This window comes from Passer domesticus, chromosome 3 (genome assembly GCF_036417665.1).
Source record: "Passer domesticus isolate bPasDom1 chromosome 3, bPasDom1.hap1, whole genome shotgun sequence".
In the NCBI taxonomy this organism is placed as follows: Eukaryota; Metazoa; Chordata; class Aves; order Passeriformes; family Passeridae; genus Passer; species Passer domesticus.
In genome coordinates, this window is record NC_087476.1 from 69,808,171 (window position 1) to 69,827,668 (window position 19,498).

Genomic DNA, 19,498 nt, shown 5'->3' on the forward strand with positions numbered 1-19,498 from the left:
ATAGACACTTGTTAAGAACATGATTTTGAAAGGGTTTCCTGCTTATAGAACATGTATCCATTTGTAAAAATAAGTTTTGTAATCACTTTTTCCTGTACTCTTATTTTCTATCTTGCATTCCTTATTACTCTGAGTTTCTCACTTCAGCACATAAAATGTATTTATTGGGTTTTATTCCTCTTTTAATGATTTTTTTACAAGAATATTTTCCTCATTTTAGTATCTGTAAGTTTTGTTTCTTCATTTTTATGTTATGTTCCCTACTTTTGGAACTTGTTAGTGCTGTAGTTAATGTCTCAAATTGTATATTAGTGCAAATGCCTAGATACAGAATGTTTCATAATATTTCTCCTGTCATGTTGCATATTGGGGAAAGTTTTCTTGAGTACAAAAACATTGAAATTGGTCAATGATTTGGCAATTTTATGGGGACTGATGGAACAAAGGTGAAACTATATAAGCCATTCTCTTTGGGAAAACTTACTTAAATTAACTTCATTTAGTCTTTTCTCACAGCGATCTCAGTTAAAGTGCATGGATATCAAAAAGGGAGGTAAATTTAGAGAAGTTGGAAAGAAAAGATAATCACTATGCTCAACCCTTTTGTCAGGGTTTCCTACAAGTTTCTTGAAGTTTTGTTCTAAAATCCATATTCTTTCAATAATTTTTTTCAGGTAGCTGTTGAGCTATATAGAATGCTTGATTAAGCTGAAATTATAAATATAAATTAATCTCAAATGGGTATGTTTATAAAAATGGCTACTGAAGAGGAAATACATAAGACTGTGTGGTACTGTTCAGAAATTTATTAATATGTTTGAATTACTGGTATTGGCAATTATTAATTTCTCTACAAATATATAATCCAACCACAATAAGCTGTACTTTCAATGATGATTCATGTTCTAAAGTTCCATCTTTTCATGACAGGGCAGTATAGTATGGAGAAGATGCTCATTTTCCTAAAAACCAACTTGCATAACATATGTAATATTTGGTGCAGGATGGACTGAGATAACATTCAGGACATACAGTAGCTCCTCTCATAATTAAAGAATACAGTTTTATTAGCTGAGCTTCTTTTCTTGTCTGTTCTACTACAGCATGACAATTGAAAAAAAGACAGTTTGTCAAATTAAAATTGCAAGTAGCTTACAGTTGTACTACTCTTTCTTTCTAGGAGCATAAAGAGGGACACCTTACATCTCTGCCTCGGGAGGTTTGCCGGTCATTTGTGAAAATAATTGAAGAAGTGCTTGGTTCTCCCCCAGATCTTGAATTGCTGACACTGGTCTTCAATTTCCTCTTAGCAGTTCACCCTCCCACTAATACATATGTTTGTCACAACCCTACCAACTTCTACTTTTCCCTGCACATAGGTAAGTATGCCGCCTTTAGATAAACAATAAGATAAAAATCTGGGAATAAACTAATATATTGAAAAAACCTCTTCCCTGTATTTTAATGACTATATATTAAAATTATTGAACTGTTGGAACTTAGTACTGTAAACTACTTTTACTTTTCTGAAACAGGTTACAGTTAGACTTTGTTTACTTAGAGCTTTCTTCTGTCTATAACCATAGGTAATTTCTCTGGTGGTTATGCCTTTAACTTTCTTCAAGTTTGATGCTGCTAAATGGTATGCTTAAGTTCAGCTGCCTGTGTGGACATTTGTTTGTGGGCAAATTTAGAAAAAGCCATCTAGCTCACCTGTAAATGGAACTTCTTCAGAAATGTGTATTTGGTTCTTTCTCCACTTCTACTTTCTTGTTTCCTGTCACTGAATTCCAAGAAAATTAAAGGACCCATGGAGCTTTTTTTTTTACTGAGCATTTTTTACAGTAAAAAAAAATTGTAAGGCACCATCAGTTCATTGCAGACAAGGTCCTGGCAGTGCCTGTGGGCTTTGAGGGGTGCGGACCTAGAACAACAGCTGCTTTAATATATCTGTACTGGATGATCATGTTGGCAAAATGATGATGTGAGCTTTAAAAAAAATATTTCTTGGTCTTCTTAAAAATGTGAAACAACGTCAATGTATAGTTCATGCTTTAATATTAGCATTGTATAACCCAAGCTGTAACTTGGGTAGACATGGAAAGCATCATCCAAGTTGGAAATATTTTCTCCTTTTGTAAATACCTGTGTACCTCAAGTTTTAGTGATCAGTTTCAGAGGCAGCACAGTTATGTTTATCTGTATCTGTCCTCTAGTACTAACTACTGTAAAATTCTGAGTAAGGGGAGAATGCATGTTTTGATACTTGAAGCCTTTTTAGGCTGTTTGAGAACAACCACCTGTTTTTGACATGACAAAAAGTCGGTTGTCACTACTTGTATGTCTGCAAGGATTGTCTTTAAATGTAATTGCTTTAGTACATGATAATATTTTTTTATTGCTCTAAAGTAAACTTTGAAGTCATAGCGCTAAACCAAAAAGTGCTTTTTCTCAGTTGTTTGGACTTGAGCACTTCTCATTAGCCTCCAAATGTAACTACCACTCACTATTGTGAGTCTAATTTATCAGCAATGCAAACTTAAAAAGCTCTTATGTAACTTTTCCCCTTATATTTTCTTTCTAGATGGCAAAATTTTCCAGGAGAAAGTTGAATCACTTAGGTACTTGAGAAATTCCAGCAGTGGTGGGAAGTCAGTAGACAATTCTGCATTTGTGATTACTTCTCCGACTGGATTTACAGCTTTACCATTGGAAGGTAAATCAATACTGGAAAAATAAGGATGTTAGGACATGATCCTTTGGCAAGTGACTAGAGTGCCCTAAAGTGTTACTTTCCCAAGGATATTTACAAAGCTCCCCCTGTCCCTTGGAGCTTGATGCCTGAACAGCAGAGTAAGAAGGATGGAACAGACCATGCTACCTAAATTGCTCTTCATTCTTAAGTTGAAACAAATTGCCAGACTGACGGCTCAGGCAGTGAAATGCACCAGATAAGCAGAACCATTTCATTTGTTAAACAGACCTGCTAGAGATGTATGAGAGTGCCCTGACCAAGCAACAGCTGAAGTAGTCAGCCATAAGCAGCTATCTTATCTGGGCAGGGAGCATTAAGCTGATACTTTTCTTTCTCTGTGCATAATCCCTAACATCTATCCATATATTTCAGATCATGTGTGACTGGCTATATTCTGGTCACAATGTAATACCTTTTACAGTTGATATCTTGTTGCTGTTTTGTTTAGGAAAAGGAAATTGAGTCTTCAACCACTACTTCAGTTGAAACAAGTTTATTCAATTTTTTTTAGTTTTTTTCAGTAAAGTAGTATGAAGAACATATCACAGTACTAAATTTTGTATGGAATCAGTCCTTTTCCCTATATGGAAAACATATGAAAACTCATTCTTCTAAATAAGTACTTTTAGTACATTTTTATGTCAGTATTACCAAATTATTGGTTTTGAACAGACATTATTAATGTGTACAAGAGGAATACTTAACATCATTTTTTGTGAAAATGTTTGAGTGTTTGTGATTCTTAATTTGAATTTCCAAAATAAATGTATAATTTATATGATCTCATATTTAATCAAGAACTATAATAGTGATAGGACAAGGAGTAATGGGTACAAATTAAGAGGGGAAGTTTAGGTTTGATAGTAGGAATAAATTTTTCACTGTGAAGGTGGCAAGACACTGGAACAAGGTGCCTGGGGAGGCTGTGGATGCCCCAGCCCAGCAGTACTCAAGGCCGGGTTGGATGAAGTTCTGAGCAACCTGGTCTAGTGGCAGGTGTCCTGCCCATGGCAGGAGTTGCTGGGACTAGGAGATTTTAAAGGTCCATTCCAACACCTTAACAGTGTGTGATTCTTTAAAATAGCAGAATAGTTGCATGTGGGTTTGCAATTTGTTGTACTACCTGCTGATGTGTGTGAAAGGTTGGCTGTAAGACTACTGCAGCTGTGTAGGTCCCCCTTATTGTGTGAAGGCCAGCTTGGTCTGGCTGTGCTGGCACGTGTATGTGTGTATGTATATTCATGTATTTGTTTCATATATTTGATAGATTTCTCATTAAAAAATACATTCCTAATGCATGGTCACTGCCTCAGTACTAACTGATGCATAGTTTTCAAAATACTTGTGAATGAAAAAAATTCTCCTTTTCCTAGTCTAACAGGTAGCTGCTTCTACCAGTATACAGACATCTTTCTCATCTCAAAACTATATTTTGTTAAAGATTTGTAATATGCTCTGAAAGTTTGACTGTTTCAGGTCAAAATATGCAGTTAAAAGTAAGCACTGTTAATTAAAACATGTAGTTATTTGTTCTAAATTTGAAGTATGTGTAAAACCCTGGTGCAAAATAGTTGTGGAGTAGAAATTTGATGTCCACTGAAACACTGCAGATTGGACCTCTTACACCAACCTTCAAATAGAATAAGCTGCTTTATTTGACCCTGCCTTGGGCAAGGATTCTGGTGTAGACCCCTCCAGATGTGCCCTCCACCCACTGTGATTCTATAAAAGTTCCTGCTGAGGGTTAGGTGAAAGGATCATAACTTAAATCTCAAAACTCCAGTATATTGGCAAAAATTATTTTGTATTTTGTTTCTTTCACATTTGTGACTTGCTAAATATATGGCTGCATGTTAGTTTTGTATTTCTACTTTGATTAACCAAATCTGAGCGATGTTAGGCATTGAATCGTATTTCAACATAAAATTAACTTGAGTCGCTACAATTTTAAATAGTTGAGTGTAACATTATTAGAAAAGCTGGGTTTTAGTGTGAAAGGAACGCTTAAGATATCCTTATTTCTCTAGAGAGCACTTCCAAGGCTACTGTACAGCAGAAGATAAGCTCTCAGGCACCTAGAAGGCTTTCTAAAAGCTTACCAGCATCACCTACTTCCTCACCCCAACTTCATCGAAAGAGGCTGACTGAAAGAGTGGGAAGCAGTGTTGATGACCTGCTGATCCTCGGTGAGCGTGACTACGCTGATCTTCAGAGTAGAATTGGTTTTGTAGAAAGTTCTGAAACTCTAAAGAGAGTACAGGAAGAACTCTTCCTTAGCAGCTGTGAGTCTGCAAAAACAGTTTGTGACTCAGAGCTAACATCTGCCGAAACATTTGAGGATATTGCAAAAGAAGTGGAGTTATCTGAAAGTGCACTAGAGAGTAAAGAAGCTGATACAGAACTGAAATGTAGTGAAGCTGCTGGTGGTGGTGGTGCAGCTGAGGCATTGCTGCGTCGTCCAGACAATCTGAAAGGACTGCCTTCATTTCAGAAGGGGCAGGGTAACTTTGCGGGGTTGGGTTTGGCATTCTCTGTTCTTGGAGCATCATCAGCCATTGCTCGCTGGCCAAGCTTTGCTGACAAGAATGTTCTTCCTGAAGACTGGGACAGTCTTGCTTTTTCTTCACCTAATGAGAATACCCCAAAGCCATCTGAAAGCCCTGATGACAGGTAAGCACACAAAAGAATAATGTAACATGAGCTTTAATTTCTCAGTTCTTGTTCTTGATTAATATACCATAAAAATTCAAATTCTGAAAACTAAAGGAATGTTTTCAATAGCTGTCATGCACAATTTATTAAGCTTTTAGTGTATAGAATGTTCTGTTGTCTCAGTTTTTGCTGTATTTATATAACAAATTTAAAAAATTAGGATTTTTGCTATGTACAGTAAAAGTGGGAACTGCTCATAAAAAGTAGCTCTGGTCGGTTTATCCGGTTTACTGTCTGCCATCTAAAATTAAGTGTTAATGAAGATTGGTGGCTTGGAGTATTGGAGAAATTATATCTTCCAAATTTCTAACCTGAACCTTCTTTGTGTCCCTCAAGAATTACAATTTCACATTTTTTTAATCGTTCCTGCTGTGGTGAAACCTATTCCTCTCTTTTCAGATGTGCAGAAGACTATCTTGTGCTTATCTGTTGTGGATTATATGATCTCTTGCGTGGAGTTCTCCTAATCCTACCAGATGTCATGCTAGAAGATGTGATGGACAAACTTATCCAACCTGATTATCTTATAGTTCTGGTGAACCACCCATGTCCTCTCATACAACAAGGAGTCATTAAAGTAGGCCTATATCAAATGTTTTCTCCTAAAAATATGTGAACCAGTACGGTTAACATGTTGGAAATGTGGTGGGGTTTTAATATTTTTGTTGACCTTCCTTCAGTTTTCTACATTTATTTGAGCTTTAAAATAAGCTTTCACCTTATGGATTAAAAAAAACCCAAACAAACAAAAAAAAACCCCACACAACAAACAAAAACAAGCAAATCACAAGGCAACATAAACACAGTCTCTTTGAATAGATAAATGTAGTCCATAATGTAAGCCAAAGGCCCTAAGAGCTTATTGATAGCATTACCATTGTAAATGGAAGCAACAATGCAGAAAGTCAGTGACACAAAGCATGATGCAGTGTGTAAAAGTGCTTGCACCTTGTTTGAGTTGTAACAGAGTTGACTTTGAGTTATTCTGAGGAGTCGTACACACATCTGTGGGCTGAAGATGGACTTGAGGCTTCAAAATGTTTTCCAAGATTTTTGTAGTGTTAAGGACAGTGTTTCTGTATGATGACATTATGTAGATGAACAACTTTGAGTAGATTTCTGTTTCAGTTTGAGAAAGAATACGACTTTATGACTTTATTGAGAATGGATGTTGTGCATGCATTTCCACGATACTGAAGTGTAAGATTGAACAAATATAAAAAGTTTGAGTATTTATGTATGCATTTGCTAACTGTTGTGTTTGATTTCATCTGCCCCAAACTTGATGAAAAATGTGTGTTCAGATCAAAAATATATTATCAAATATTGATTGTAACAAGGACAGTGTAGACTGCAGCTGAAATAGTATGATTGATGTTTGCAATCTTGAATTTTAAAAAATTTCAATGTCAGACAACAATTTCACTTTCAGGGCAGTTATATTAAATGTTTCATTCTTACACCATAATTATGCATTTATTTTTAGTTGTTGGATGCATATTTCAACAGAGCAAGGAGGGAGCAGAAGGAAAAGTTCTTAAAGAATCGTGGCTTTTCTTTGTTAGCCAACCAGCTGTATCTTCATCAGGGGACTCAGGAAGTTGTAGAATGCTTCTTGGCAATGCTTTTTGGCCGCTCTGTTGGCTTGGATGAAGAGTAAGTAATGCTTTTATGTCCTGTAACAATATGTGAGTTATAAGCAGTGCACTTTGCTGGTCAGCAACCATAAAAAAAACTATTCAGAACTATTTGGTATGTTTTGCTTGTTTAACGTTGAAATGTATTCAAATCCTTAAGGCTGTTGTGTGGCTCTTAAGCTGTTTGTAAGCAACTTCATCTGATGGAGGCTGTCAGCAGGGATCTTGTAAACACTCAGACTTTCTGAGTGCCTCAGAGGCCTTGAACTCAAATGTCACGTAATCAGTTTAACTCTCTCTGTCTCTGATCCTACAGGAAACTGGTTTGTATCCTTAAAAGTTTTAAGTAGTAGTCACTAGACTTCTCTTAGCTTTTGGTGGGTAATTAAGGAAAATTCTTGATGCCACAAGCTGCTTCCTTGTCTTGGCTGAAAATTTAAATGGCTGTCTCTTTTATGGAAAAATCCCAGAGATACACCATTTTCATGAACCAAGGAGCCACCTTACATTGACAGAAAAGGAGATTACCTTTAAGCAGACAGCTATATAAGTAAATTATATTTTTAGAATTAGTCTGACTACTTAATGCTTGTACAGAAATCACTTGTAAATATAATAATTGGAAAAATCTTGCAAAAGTTTCCTTCTCAATTGCTGCCTCTGCAGGATTTGTAGCCAAATTACTTTTGCCTCTTGACCTGATCTTCACCATTCAAAAACTACTCTTGTTTAACTGCAGTATTTAGTCATGGCTGCTTAATTTGTCCCAAGGCAGAGAACTGTTGCTTCTTCAGGATTTATTGTGGGGCTGGAAAGATAATTCTAATGTCTCAAGTTTTTAAGAGTGTGTATAATAGTCATATGATGGGCTGATAATGTTATAATAGTAATGCAGTTTCTTAGTGCATAAATAAAAGAAGGTCTGAAGCACTGCTTGGAATTCTGCAATCACTGTAAGCCAGGTGCCAAACTTAATTAAACCTCAGCAGTAATGGATATAGGATATCAAACCTGCTGCCAGTCAGTACATTGTTACAGAGATGACAAGCTGTATCTGTTGTCTACATTAGTTATCATAGCAACATTGGATGGGTGATGCAACATTCTTCTACACTGATTACAAACTCCTCTATTTTCATGAAGTCTATATTGTAGACAGCTGGTAATTAGCTGAAACATCAGATTTACTTCTTAGGCACTTCATTTCTTTGTGGCTCAATGAAAAGTTTATTTTTCTCTTATTGGATTTTTTAGTAGATAGGTATTGTTACTACAATGAAATGTAGGAAATTACCATGGACATCTTTGCCAAAATACAAGCATATGATACAGAACTGGTATTCCAGTTGTCTGTACTGTTTTTGTTATCAGATTGTTCTTTATGATGCCATTTACTCACATTTCTGTTAACAGATTTGATCTGGAAGATGTCAAGAATGTTGGACTCTTTCGAAAATGGTGTGTCATACCAATTCTGGGTCTAATAGAGAATTCCCTCTATGATAACGTTCTGCTGCATAACTGCTTCTGTCTCCTCCTGCAAATCATAAATTCCTGCTCAAAAGTTGCAGACCTGCTGCTTGATAATGGTTTGCTCTATGTGTTGTGTAATACGCTGGCTGCTCTCAACGGACTGGAAACAAAGTGAGTATTGTTTCTTTTGCTATCAAATATTCTAGGCACAGCCTTCAGGCTAGCAAGAAATTCCTGTATTGCATTTTTTCTACTTTTTAAAATTATCAGACAGCATGTACAAAATACTGGGTTTGAGGTTTTCAACTTTATACTTGTAAGTTAATGTTTAATCATTTCGTGTAGTGGAATATAAAATGTTTCTTAAGCATTCAAGTGAAATGACATTTTAAAATGAGAGTTTGTCACACTGTCTGCACTTTCAATGCTTTTCTTAATAAATCTGAACAGTAAGATAAAGGTCCAGGAAGTGGTAGCATTCTACTGTCTCTATGACCGATATCAAAACTGAAGAAAAGTCTCTTCTGTACTGCCTATGATTTAATGTTTGAGATTTTGAGTAACTTCAATGACTTTACTAGCAATAAAGATACTGTACTTTAAAAAATATTATACAGGGAACAAAGGAGAGACGGGGTTTTGTTATTTTATTTCATTAGTTGGTGTCCTGAAGAAATGGAAAGGTTTCCTTTTTACCTCAATATAGTTTTTGTTCAGCATGATTACAAAATGAGATTGTCCTGATACCTTTTTGAGAAATACAGGATTTCAGACTTGTCCTTTAAATTAAAAATCTGATAGTAATACATCATTGTTTTCAATAAAACTGTGCTGCACTCAACCTTAGAATGCCTCAAAAATTTGCAGGCATCCAATCTGCCAAAGTTAACGCTAAAGTAATGTCTTGAGTTATAATCTTCTAGTCTTCAGCAGTGACATTTTTATATGAAGTACAACAAAATATTAGGTACAGTTGGCAGAAGTAGCAAGGGGAATAATAATGGGTCTTGTTAAGGGTTACAATCTACTAGAATTGTCATGTTTCTGGTAACTACAACTTTGTTTGCAGCATTCCCTTGAATGACTACAAGTTACTTGCATGCGATATACAACAGCTGCTGGTAGCAGTTGCAATTCATGCCTGCAGCTCCTCAGGTTCTCAATATTTTCGTGTTATTGAAGACCTCATTGTGCTGCTGGGTCATCTCCAAAATAGTAAAAATGCAAGGATGCAAAGTAAGTTGTCTGCTAATTTTTGGGGTCATGGGACTGGAAAAGTAAATCCCTTCCCCGCTGTTTTCTGTTTAATATTCCTGCTGAGGGAGAAGGGGAAGTTTTCTAGTGATGAATCTTTCTCTTCTAAGTGATTCTCAAATTAGTAGTTTCCCTCAGGAGCCTGCCTTGTGGTCAAGAATTGTGTGCTGCTAATCTGAAAAAACAGTGCCTGTAAAAGTTCTTTAAGGATATTTAAATGAAAACATTCTGCACAGTTTCATTTAGGTTGTTTTAGAGTGATCAAATTAAATGGCTTTTCTATGACAACTCATTTCTGCAGTGTTTGTATCTGTGGCAGAACAAAGTGACTTTGTGTGACTCCTGTGGAATCTAGAGTTCTGTAGCTCTTGACCCATGTTGTGGTTTGACTTGTTACGAACATCTCGTAAAAATTGCTGAAGATGTCCTGTACACTTTGTATGCCTGTCTCTCTAGATATGGCAGTTGTTCTGCAGTTAAGAGTTCTTCAAGCAGCCATTGAATTGATAAGAACCACAGCAAGCCAAGATGCTCAGGAGCAGGCCAGTTCAGCCCCGGCGCCCTCGGCACCGCATCGCGCAATGTTTCAGAAGCGCAAAGGCATCGCGGGTGAGTAGCAGCAGGGTGGCCTTCTTGTGCTTGCTCCTGTGTGTGTTACTTGATGATTCCAGGGTATTACCACCTTTGGGGATTCTCTTAAGTTGCTTAGTAAAGATGTTTTTAAAGTAATTTATAATGCTTGTAATAGCCAACCTCGCAGTAAGTCAATGCCCAAATCAAGGGTAGTGCTTATAACTAACACGGCTATGATGTGGGGATTGCTTAGTTGCACAATTTTTCATTAGAGACTGTCCTGAAATAAGTACCTGCCACTCCAAATTTATATTTGGAAGTGCCGCTGTGGTTGTGTTTTTAAAACCTGTATTGCGTTCTAGCTTTAGCAGTAATACTTTCCCTGTATTTGATAGCTAGTCAGTCCTTCTGTAAAGGTTTTAGAGTTAGATGTAAGTTGATTTTGTATGTCTTTTACAAATAAAGCTGCATTAAAGTCTTCACAAAAGATACAGTTAAAAAACCTGACAAACACTCTTTCCTGTTTACTATGGCAATGTAAACAATGTTTCTCTTGGCAATGTTTCTCTTGATGGTCAGCTTTTGAGACCCCCTCTCCATCAACCAAGTAAAATATTTTATATATATGTTCAGTACAGTGAAAATGTATTAGTGAACTTGGTAAAGCACTAAAGGTAAATAAAAATAGTTGTTTCCAAAAGAAGGAAGTAAAGTCAAGGCCTCCCAGTTAATTTCAAGAAAATTCCGAGGAGTATACTTGTAAGTTAAATACTGTGCTTCTATTAGTGTCAGTAGGTATGGTACAAAAAGTGTTTGCTGATTATGTCTGGCACATAATTTGTGCTGATGAACCCACTCTGCAATATGCAGGATTTTGGTCTATCACTAATCTTTAATCCTTTATCCTATTTATACATAAAAAGAGGATAAAAAGAGGAGTAAAAGTAGCGGGTTTGAACGTTTAGCAAAAAGATATGGAAGTCACGCCATAAATCTCATCTTAACTCATCTCATGGTATTACTTATTTGAAATTTATATATTTATTCTCAAAAAGCCTTAAAAATTAAAAATAAGAAAGACAAACACCCAATGACACTTAGGTTCCCTTTGATATGGATATATTTCAAATGTTTGTTTCATTAAATGATGTGAAATCCTTGGATGAAAGTAGTTGCTAGGTGATGGAGTTTTTGTGTGTTTCAGTAGAATTCTATTCATGCTTCTCTTTTTAAAGGTTCCAGGAAGTTTTCACTTGCTCAGTCTGATGCTCTGCTGGTGAAAATGCGCTCACTAGCAAGTGAGGAATTCAACATGATGATGCAGCGGAGAATGAGCCAAGAAAATCCTATCCAAGCCACTGAGTCTGAGTTTGCACAAAGGTTACAGAGGCTGACTGTTTTGGCTGTTAACAGGCTCATTTATTTAGGTAAGATTTCTTTTTGTTTTGTTTCTGTTTGGGTGAAAAAATGAATTCTTGCTTTTGCAATGCTGAAGTGTTAGAGAGGAAAGTTGTTCTATTGCCACGAGTTTAGTGGATTTTAGCCATAAAGCATTGTTCTCTATGATTTGTCAGTATTATGTAACTGGCAATCTGGGTAATGTTTTTATCTGAATGAACTGAACAAGTTGTTTTATTTCTACATTAGTCCATTCATCTGTTAACTGCATAAATTATTACATGAAGATTTAACTGCCAAAGGGAGCATCTGCTCTCTTAAAATGCAATTTTTCTATGAGATGGCTACATTGGTTAGCAAGACTTGATGACTTTGAGAGCTAGTTCAAATTCTGCAAAAGCAAGAGAGACTGTAAGTGTGGTAAATACATTAGTAAAGGCAGTATTTGATATAGTACCAACTAAAGGTTTGTAGGATTGTCTTGCTTGAGATGGTACTGATCAATATGTACCTCTTAAATTTTAAGCCTCTGCTGAAGAGTGCCTTGATGTACTGGGTATAACGGAAAATACAAGTCAAAGCAGACTTTCAGCATCCCAGCTGGAAGTTCCCGAAGAAGAAAGCCAGCAAGAACTGACTAGCAGAGTAAATCCTTTTCTTAAAGAAATGGTCAAAATGTTGGTGGAAGGAATCAAAGTATCCATTGTAAGTAATGAGATGCTGTCCACATTAAAGCATATTTCACAAGGTTCCTTTATTAGGAACTTTCATGCATAGTGTATTCTGTTCATAAATGCTTTTCTTACTGCCTCTGTCCATTCAGCTGTGGCATTAAAAATTGTTGCTTCCCAGTTAATTTGCAGTTGTAAAATAAAAAATTGATCTGTTCTGATTTTTACCTTTCATTTAGCAAAATTGTTCTTGAACAAGAACACAGAACTTAAATAGACTTTCTTTTACTATGAAAATTTGCTTGGTCTATTAAACTTCAACATTTAGGTTTGCTGAAGCCTATAAAACCAGATCTTCTGTGCATCCACAGGTGGTGGAGATTTTTTGAGCAATTTGTTGATAGTATATTTTAGAGTTGGGAAGGAGAACTCTCTTTATTCAATTCTTAAAAAAGTGGTGAAAGTCTTCTAACATACAGGTGTTAGCTTGTCAGCATTTCCAAGGCAATCAGTTTTTACTTGAATAATACAAAGTGTATTGTTAGTCTTCCTTAGGTTATCTTGGTAAAAGCAGTTCTACATAATTTTCTTTCTAGCTCAGAAAAATTACATTTGATAGGTGTATTATCTTTCTATTGTAGTACTACCATATTTGTAGTACTTTTCAAAGATGGCAAGTTTTTTCTTGTGAACACACACATCTCCTTCCAGTGCCTTCTCACTAATCTTTTGAGGTAATCCGTTCAGAAACTGGTGATTAATGTAAAAGGGCTGTTGATTAAAATGAGCAATAAAGAAACCCTCTGGTTTTTATATCCTTTACATCACAATTTTCACTTTGTTTTAGTAGAATGCCTTAATCCCATAATAATAATCACTATACTAAACCAAACCACTTATTTTGGTAGATAAAACTGTCTTGCATTTTGATCATACTAACTGTGTTTATTTTGTAATGTGAAAAACTTGATAGAAGAAAGTCCTAATCCTGTAATATTAAAAAGTTGTCTCTATTACTTAGGGCACCAGCAGAATGAGCACTCCAAAACAGCAGTGGAACAGAATCCTCTTGTTATGTAAGGACACATTCCGTACGCAGCTTGGGAGGCTCCTTGTGCATAGCTTGTCTCCTCTAAGTCCTCTGCAGGAGAGGAAGCAGGCTTTGGAGATGGCACACGAAGTAAAGCAGCAAGAGATTTTGCGTGACTGTCTTAGCCCAACTTTGCAAGTAAGCTCAAGAGTTTTTGGGAGAAGTTTCTAAAACCTATATTCAATTTTTTGTCTAGATTTTACAGTTATTTAGAACAGTATGAGGTAAGTTCTTCACTGGTACTTGAGCAATGTTTAGTGACTGACAATTGTCATACAAAACACCTGTGTGTACCTCTGCAATTGCAATACTATCCTGAGGACAGATAGAATTAAGTCTGGGTATGTAGGTGTTGCTCTGCATCAAACATATCCCCTGTGCTGTGCAGAGACAAAAAGTGATGATAGTTTTAAGATTAAGGATTTTACTGAGGAAGCTAGGAATTAACGTGCCCTAAAAAAGCAAATTGAGGAAGGAATTGTCCTTGGTTTGGAACTCTTAACTGCAGATTTCCTGAAGCTTGTAAGAATTGATTGCAACTAGATTTCAAAAAGCAGTCAATCCTCAACCAAAGCAGTACTCTCTCTTTTCCTAGTTAGCCTTTATTAGATCTTAAAGTGAAATTGTGTATTCCATGTTCTTAAGTTAAAAAGCTGAATAAGCTCTCCCTGCTTTTCTGAGTTTGTCAGAAGAAAGCTTCTAATGGTGCTATGTTAGTGCAAGCTTGAAAGCAATTGTTTTTGTGTCACAAGGAGAAATCAGGTAGGAATGTTGCAGCTGGAGATCTTCAGGAACTGCAAGAATGAAATAAAAGACATGCTACAGATTGAGTCACTGTATACTAAGGAGAGAAAGTATTTATTGGATTAGTTTATGGTACTCACATATTTCTGATCATACACATTGTTCAAATAAATAAATTTTATCAGGTAGAAAAGATCTGATATACTAACAGTGGCTTCTGTGTGGGAGTGTCATGTTGAATGCATTTATGACTTATGTCTGCTTAACTTCATTATCTGTCACTTCCAATTTGATTAATCAAATGAGGTGTAGTGTTCTTGGCATGCAAAATTAGAAGTCTCTGGCACATATTTCCTGAAGTATAAATAAGGCTGCAGGAGCTGAGTACTGGGGGAAGAGAGAGTTTTCTTGCAAGCCATTTGAAAAGTCACAAGATGCTGGGGCAAATTTTAACATTTGAGGGTAAAATTCAGCATGTTTTTCTAGTTTTATAAAAGTTTATTTTTAACCATTAAAGCTGTCTTTTTCTTTAAATTGGAGAATAATTAGAAAAAATCTGCGCAGTCTGACTAGAAAAGGGAATAAAAATGGTGGGGAAAATATTGCTCAGTGTTGTGGAAATGAGCATGACCATACATTCTCCTCTTTCCTTCTTTTCATCTTCTAGCATGGACCTAAATTAGTGCTCTATTTGTATGAGTTAATGCACAATCACAGTGATGGAATGACCAAAGAACAACAAAGAGCAGCAGGAGACTTAATGAATGCACTGAAAAGTTGTGGCTATAAATGCATTCCCCTGAGCCCACGACCAAAACCAGATTTAATAAAAGCTTTGAAAGAGGTTTGTGAATTAAAAACTTTGCTTTAAAAACTGAATGTATTTGAGACAGTTGATCAGAGTTTAACTGCAGACTGTGGTATTCTTTGGTGCATGGCTTATGCTTTTGGGAATTCTATTTGGATTATCAGTATTTCTGTCACATACTCTTAACTTTCATAGCAAGCTCACAAGCTTCTTGGTTAAACGTATTATTTAATCCAGAGGAAAATTAGAGTTCATAATAAGCTACTAGTATCTCTTATTTTCAAGAAAATAATTTTTGATTTCTTACAAAGAGAAAAATTATATATAAATATAATAAAATGGCAGTAACTGAAATGAAGCCTTGCTAGTTTTAAATGCTGTGAAGATATCAGTTTAACAGTTTCATCACGCTTCCTTTTTAAAACTGGCATACCCTTTAGCCTCCCCTTCCTTATTTTGTCCATCAGAGAAAAGAAAATAATGTGTTAAACTTCCATTCAGGATCAGAAGAAATATGAGATGGAAGAAGGTGTTAACAAAGCTGCTTGGGAGAAGACAATGGCTAATAATCGGCAGAAGTAAGAACCTTAGAGGGGCTGCAAGAGCCTTAAGAAATGTTCTCTGTTCAGCACTTCCCATTGCAAAGTTGCCTATGTGATTATGGATGGCTTTTTTTTCAAATTAGCATCACTAGCTTTCACGTTTTTAAGTATACTATTATATTATAGGCATATGCATTTTGGTAGGTTGTATAATAAATGACATTGTGTGAAGCTCAATACTGAATTGGTTTTTTGCACATTTGGCATTTCACCCTTAATTTTATGACTATTGCATCTGTCCAATCACCTCTCCTGTTGCTGTGGTCTGTGCAATTGAATGTCCCTACAACTAACTCTGATTTTCAACAAATGAAATACTGTATTCAGTATACAATTTTAATATTTTTGTGAGCTATGTAGACTACTGCTCCTTGGTGTAATTGTAAATTTCAGTACATGGTGGTAGATAGAGTTTTCCATTTATTTAAATTTCAGGCTTTGCCATGAAATTAGATTTGAGATGCACACACGATGTGCTTTAAAGTAGGCAAGTGCAGTAGCTGTAAAGGTCAGCTTAGTCAAGTTCCCACAGACAAGTTTAAGACTTTATTATGTTGAATGATTTAGGAGATTTAATCAGTGGTAAATTAGTGTCCTTACTCCAGATTTTTATTGTCACGAGTGTACATTAATTAGTCAAGCACGTTAATACATAGCCATTGATCTTCTTACTGGCTTGTCTTGTCTTTGGCCAAAAGTAATAGGTTTTTTGATGGCTAAGAAGCAGAAGGTATTCATGAATCTCATTATGTAGGCTAAGTTGTTCTGCATCTGCTGTAACAAGAACTTTACATATCTACTGCCAAACTGATTGTATTTTATGAGATATTTTTGGTGTCTTTTCCTTTTCAGTGTGTTTATTTGGCATTTTAAACCACAGCTCTTCTCCTCAGTCTCTTTCAGCGTCTAGATACAAAGTCTAAAGACATTTCTAAAATAGCTGGAGACGTCACACAAGCTGTGTCACTGTCACAAGGAATGGAAAGGAAGAAAGTAATTCAGCACATCAGGGGGATGTATAAGGCAGAGCTGAGTGCCAGCAGACATTGGCAGGAACTTGTTCAGCAGCTTACACATGATCGGTGAGTTTTCTCATCTCAGGGAAAAAGTGAGAGAGACTTGATGCCTGACATGTGCTTCTCATTCTAATCAGAGGCATACGAAATGGAGATGATACTAAAATCAGAATTACTTTTGCTAACCATCTGATAGTTAGGCTTTTACAAGCCTAACTATCAGATGGTTAGCAAAAGTAGGCTTGATTTTTTTTTTTACCCTATCTTTTAGGGTCAGGTAATATTTCTATCCCATTTAGACAGTTTTTTTCATCATATACATTTTGCTGTGCCTAATACAATGGAGAGTGTCCTAAAAGTTTTAGTTTTAGTTTTCATATCTTGCACAATATAGATGGAGTAAAAAACATTTTTGGGGTAATGTTATTCACATTATCATCTAGATACTCTGTTCACTAAATATTGTAGAACAAAGAATGTTAATGTTGATGTTGATAAGAAACCAAACTAGGGTGTCTTCACCCCTGCAGAACTAGTATTATCTCATGTTTGCAGCAGTGGAGTTTTCAAAATAGTATTGGATGCATTGTATTGCTGTTTTCATTAGAGTGAGTAACTCCAAGAACAGTCTTACAGTAGCAGCTTGTGAAAAGTCATTCAGTGGAATAGCTCATAAAAATAATCTAGAGAATTCAGTCTTTTAATACTTTTTCAGAAATAATTGCCCAGTGTACTTCTGTGCAACTTCTGTCTGTCTACTTGTTAAAGAGCAGAATTTATAAGCACATATACTGCCCAGCTGCCTAACTACTAACACATCTTTTTTGTCAGAGCACTCTGGTATGACCCAGTCTATTACCCAACTTCCTGGCAACTGGATCCAACAGAGGGACCAAACAGAGAGAGGCGCCGCTTGCAGAGGTGCTACCTAACTATTCCAAACAAATACCTTCTCCCAGACAGGCAAAAACAGGAAGGTAATTAAAACATCTTCAATTCTGAATGTAGCATAATGTCTGAATTGTAATGACTGTTACTACCTTATTATTTGTGATGTCCTTATAGGTGTGATAAAAACGCCATTGTCTTACTTATTTGAAGACAAAACACATTCTTCTCATTCCTCTACTGTAAAGGACAAAGCAGCAAGTGAACATATAAGGTACATTTTGAATAACACATGCTTCTCTTTCCTATCTTTTCCCAGTCAGATGAAATAGCTGTCTAAAAACCTTTTTGTTTTTTTGGTCTTAAAAACATTTTTAAAAGAAAAATCAAGTGGGAAATGAGAACAGTGTCAAAAATGCTAGGCATTTTGCTTTACTCAAAAGCAAAAGATTAGAGCTATCTAATACTGGTGTGCTGTGGATAGGTCCTGTGGGATAACCTGAAGAGATCTTATTTTTGCTTAGTAGCACTGCCTGTCCTAGATATCTGAGATCTGGTAGGTCTTTCCATCAGAGTTCAAAAGCAAATTGCCTTTCCATCCTCTCTGCTTTTATCATTGCATTACTCAGCTCTGCAGTTATGTCAATTTGCCACCTGTTACAGGCACTAATACAGCCTGAAATAACTGCAGAGAACATGCAAAGAAGTAAGTACGAATACACTCATAAGCACGTCTAGAAAGTTGAGGTTCTATTTGGTTCTATTTCTTTCCCTCTTTGGGAAATAAACCATTAGTCATGTTGTTGGACAGTTTTTTCAGCTACAACTTGGAGAAACCTTGAACCTTGGAGTCTGTGTGGTTTAGGCTGGTTTTAGACCTCCTAAAAGGTACATAAATCCATAAGGATAGGCATTTCCATAATCCATAAGCATTTCCACTTTGAAATATTTCAGAGTTAATCGAAGATGTGTAAGTGTAGCACCTTCTAGAGAGACTGCTGGTGAACTGTTGCTAGGTAAGTAGAATTTTCATCTTTGTAAATACATTTTTTGTGCATTTATTGTATAAATACAGTAAAAGTCTGCTGTATATAAAAAATTTGCCAGGTTTATATAAGTAATTGAGCTCTTGCCTGACTTTGTGGATTACATACTTTATAGATCAATTTTGCCTTTCTTCTCTACTGTTTTCATGAGTGCTGTTTGAACTGCCAGTAAGTTTTAAGATCTGCAGACCACTTGTTAACAGATGAGGAATGATAAATTGTATTTCTGTCAAGTACTGTCTTGCCCCAGGTACTATTCTTAGCATTCTTAACTCATGACTACTGTTTATATAACCCAAAGATGCATTGTGCAATATCATGTACCTTTTCATAAGTATTTTTTGCTGTAGGAAAATGTGGCATGTATTTTGTTGAAGATAATGCTTCAGACACAATTGAAAATTCGGTAAGTGTTAGAACATATTGTCCAGTTTTTGTTCCAAACTATGGCCATGAGTAGCTTTCTTCTTCAGCAATTTCAGTGGCAGTAGTACTAGAGTTAGAGATCTCTGGACAAAGCTAGCCAAACAGATTAGTTTGGTTTGTGTTGCTTCTGGTAACCCCGGCTATGGAATTCGTGGTGATAGAAGAAAACAGGAAAGATGTGGGCCTGGGACTGGGGGGGAATGAGGAACAGGTGATGTGAGAGGCTTCTGCACCTTGCAGTGCATTACTTTGATCTTTGTTCATCACAAAGTGCACAGAGTTTGCTTTGATCTGTGCCTGAGAACTTGCCTTAGTGGAAGCTGGGGCACTATGAAGTGCAGAAAGTCACAGGTGTATGAATGTGCTGTGCTCCACAGCATCTCATTCCTGAATTTTACATTATAT

The 19,498-nt window shown here is 36.1% G+C and overlaps 1 protein-coding gene across 1 annotated transcript in view; it reads left to right on the top strand.

Moving 5' to 3' along the window:
* The window catches only part of LYST (lysosomal trafficking regulator), a 77,286-nt gene that overhangs the window by 40,431 nt on the left and 17,357 nt on the right, over window positions 1-19,498 (top strand). The window contains exons 21-38 of the mRNA XM_064413798.1: window positions 1,181-1,379; window positions 2,585-2,716; window positions 4,783-5,425; window positions 5,867-6,044; window positions 6,954-7,123; window positions 8,518-8,748; window positions 9,647-9,813; window positions 10,288-10,440; window positions 11,640-11,831; window positions 12,329-12,507; window positions 13,495-13,701; window positions 14,975-15,151; window positions 15,617-15,693; window positions 16,611-16,799; window positions 17,565-17,710; window positions 17,799-17,895; window positions 18,576-18,637; window positions 19,018-19,073. Coding sequence (XP_064269868.1) covers window positions 1,181-1,379; window positions 2,585-2,716; window positions 4,783-5,425; window positions 5,867-6,044; window positions 6,954-7,123; window positions 8,518-8,748; window positions 9,647-9,813; window positions 10,288-10,440; window positions 11,640-11,831; window positions 12,329-12,507; window positions 13,495-13,701; window positions 14,975-15,151; window positions 15,617-15,693; window positions 16,611-16,799; window positions 17,565-17,710; window positions 17,799-17,895; window positions 18,576-18,637; window positions 19,018-19,073 — 3,255 coding nt within the window. The remainder of the gene's footprint in view (window positions 1-1,180; window positions 1,380-2,584; window positions 2,717-4,782; window positions 5,426-5,866; window positions 6,045-6,953; window positions 7,124-8,517; window positions 8,749-9,646; window positions 9,814-10,287; window positions 10,441-11,639; window positions 11,832-12,328; window positions 12,508-13,494; window positions 13,702-14,974; window positions 15,152-15,616; window positions 15,694-16,610; window positions 16,800-17,564; window positions 17,711-17,798; window positions 17,896-18,575; window positions 18,638-19,017; window positions 19,074-19,498) is intronic.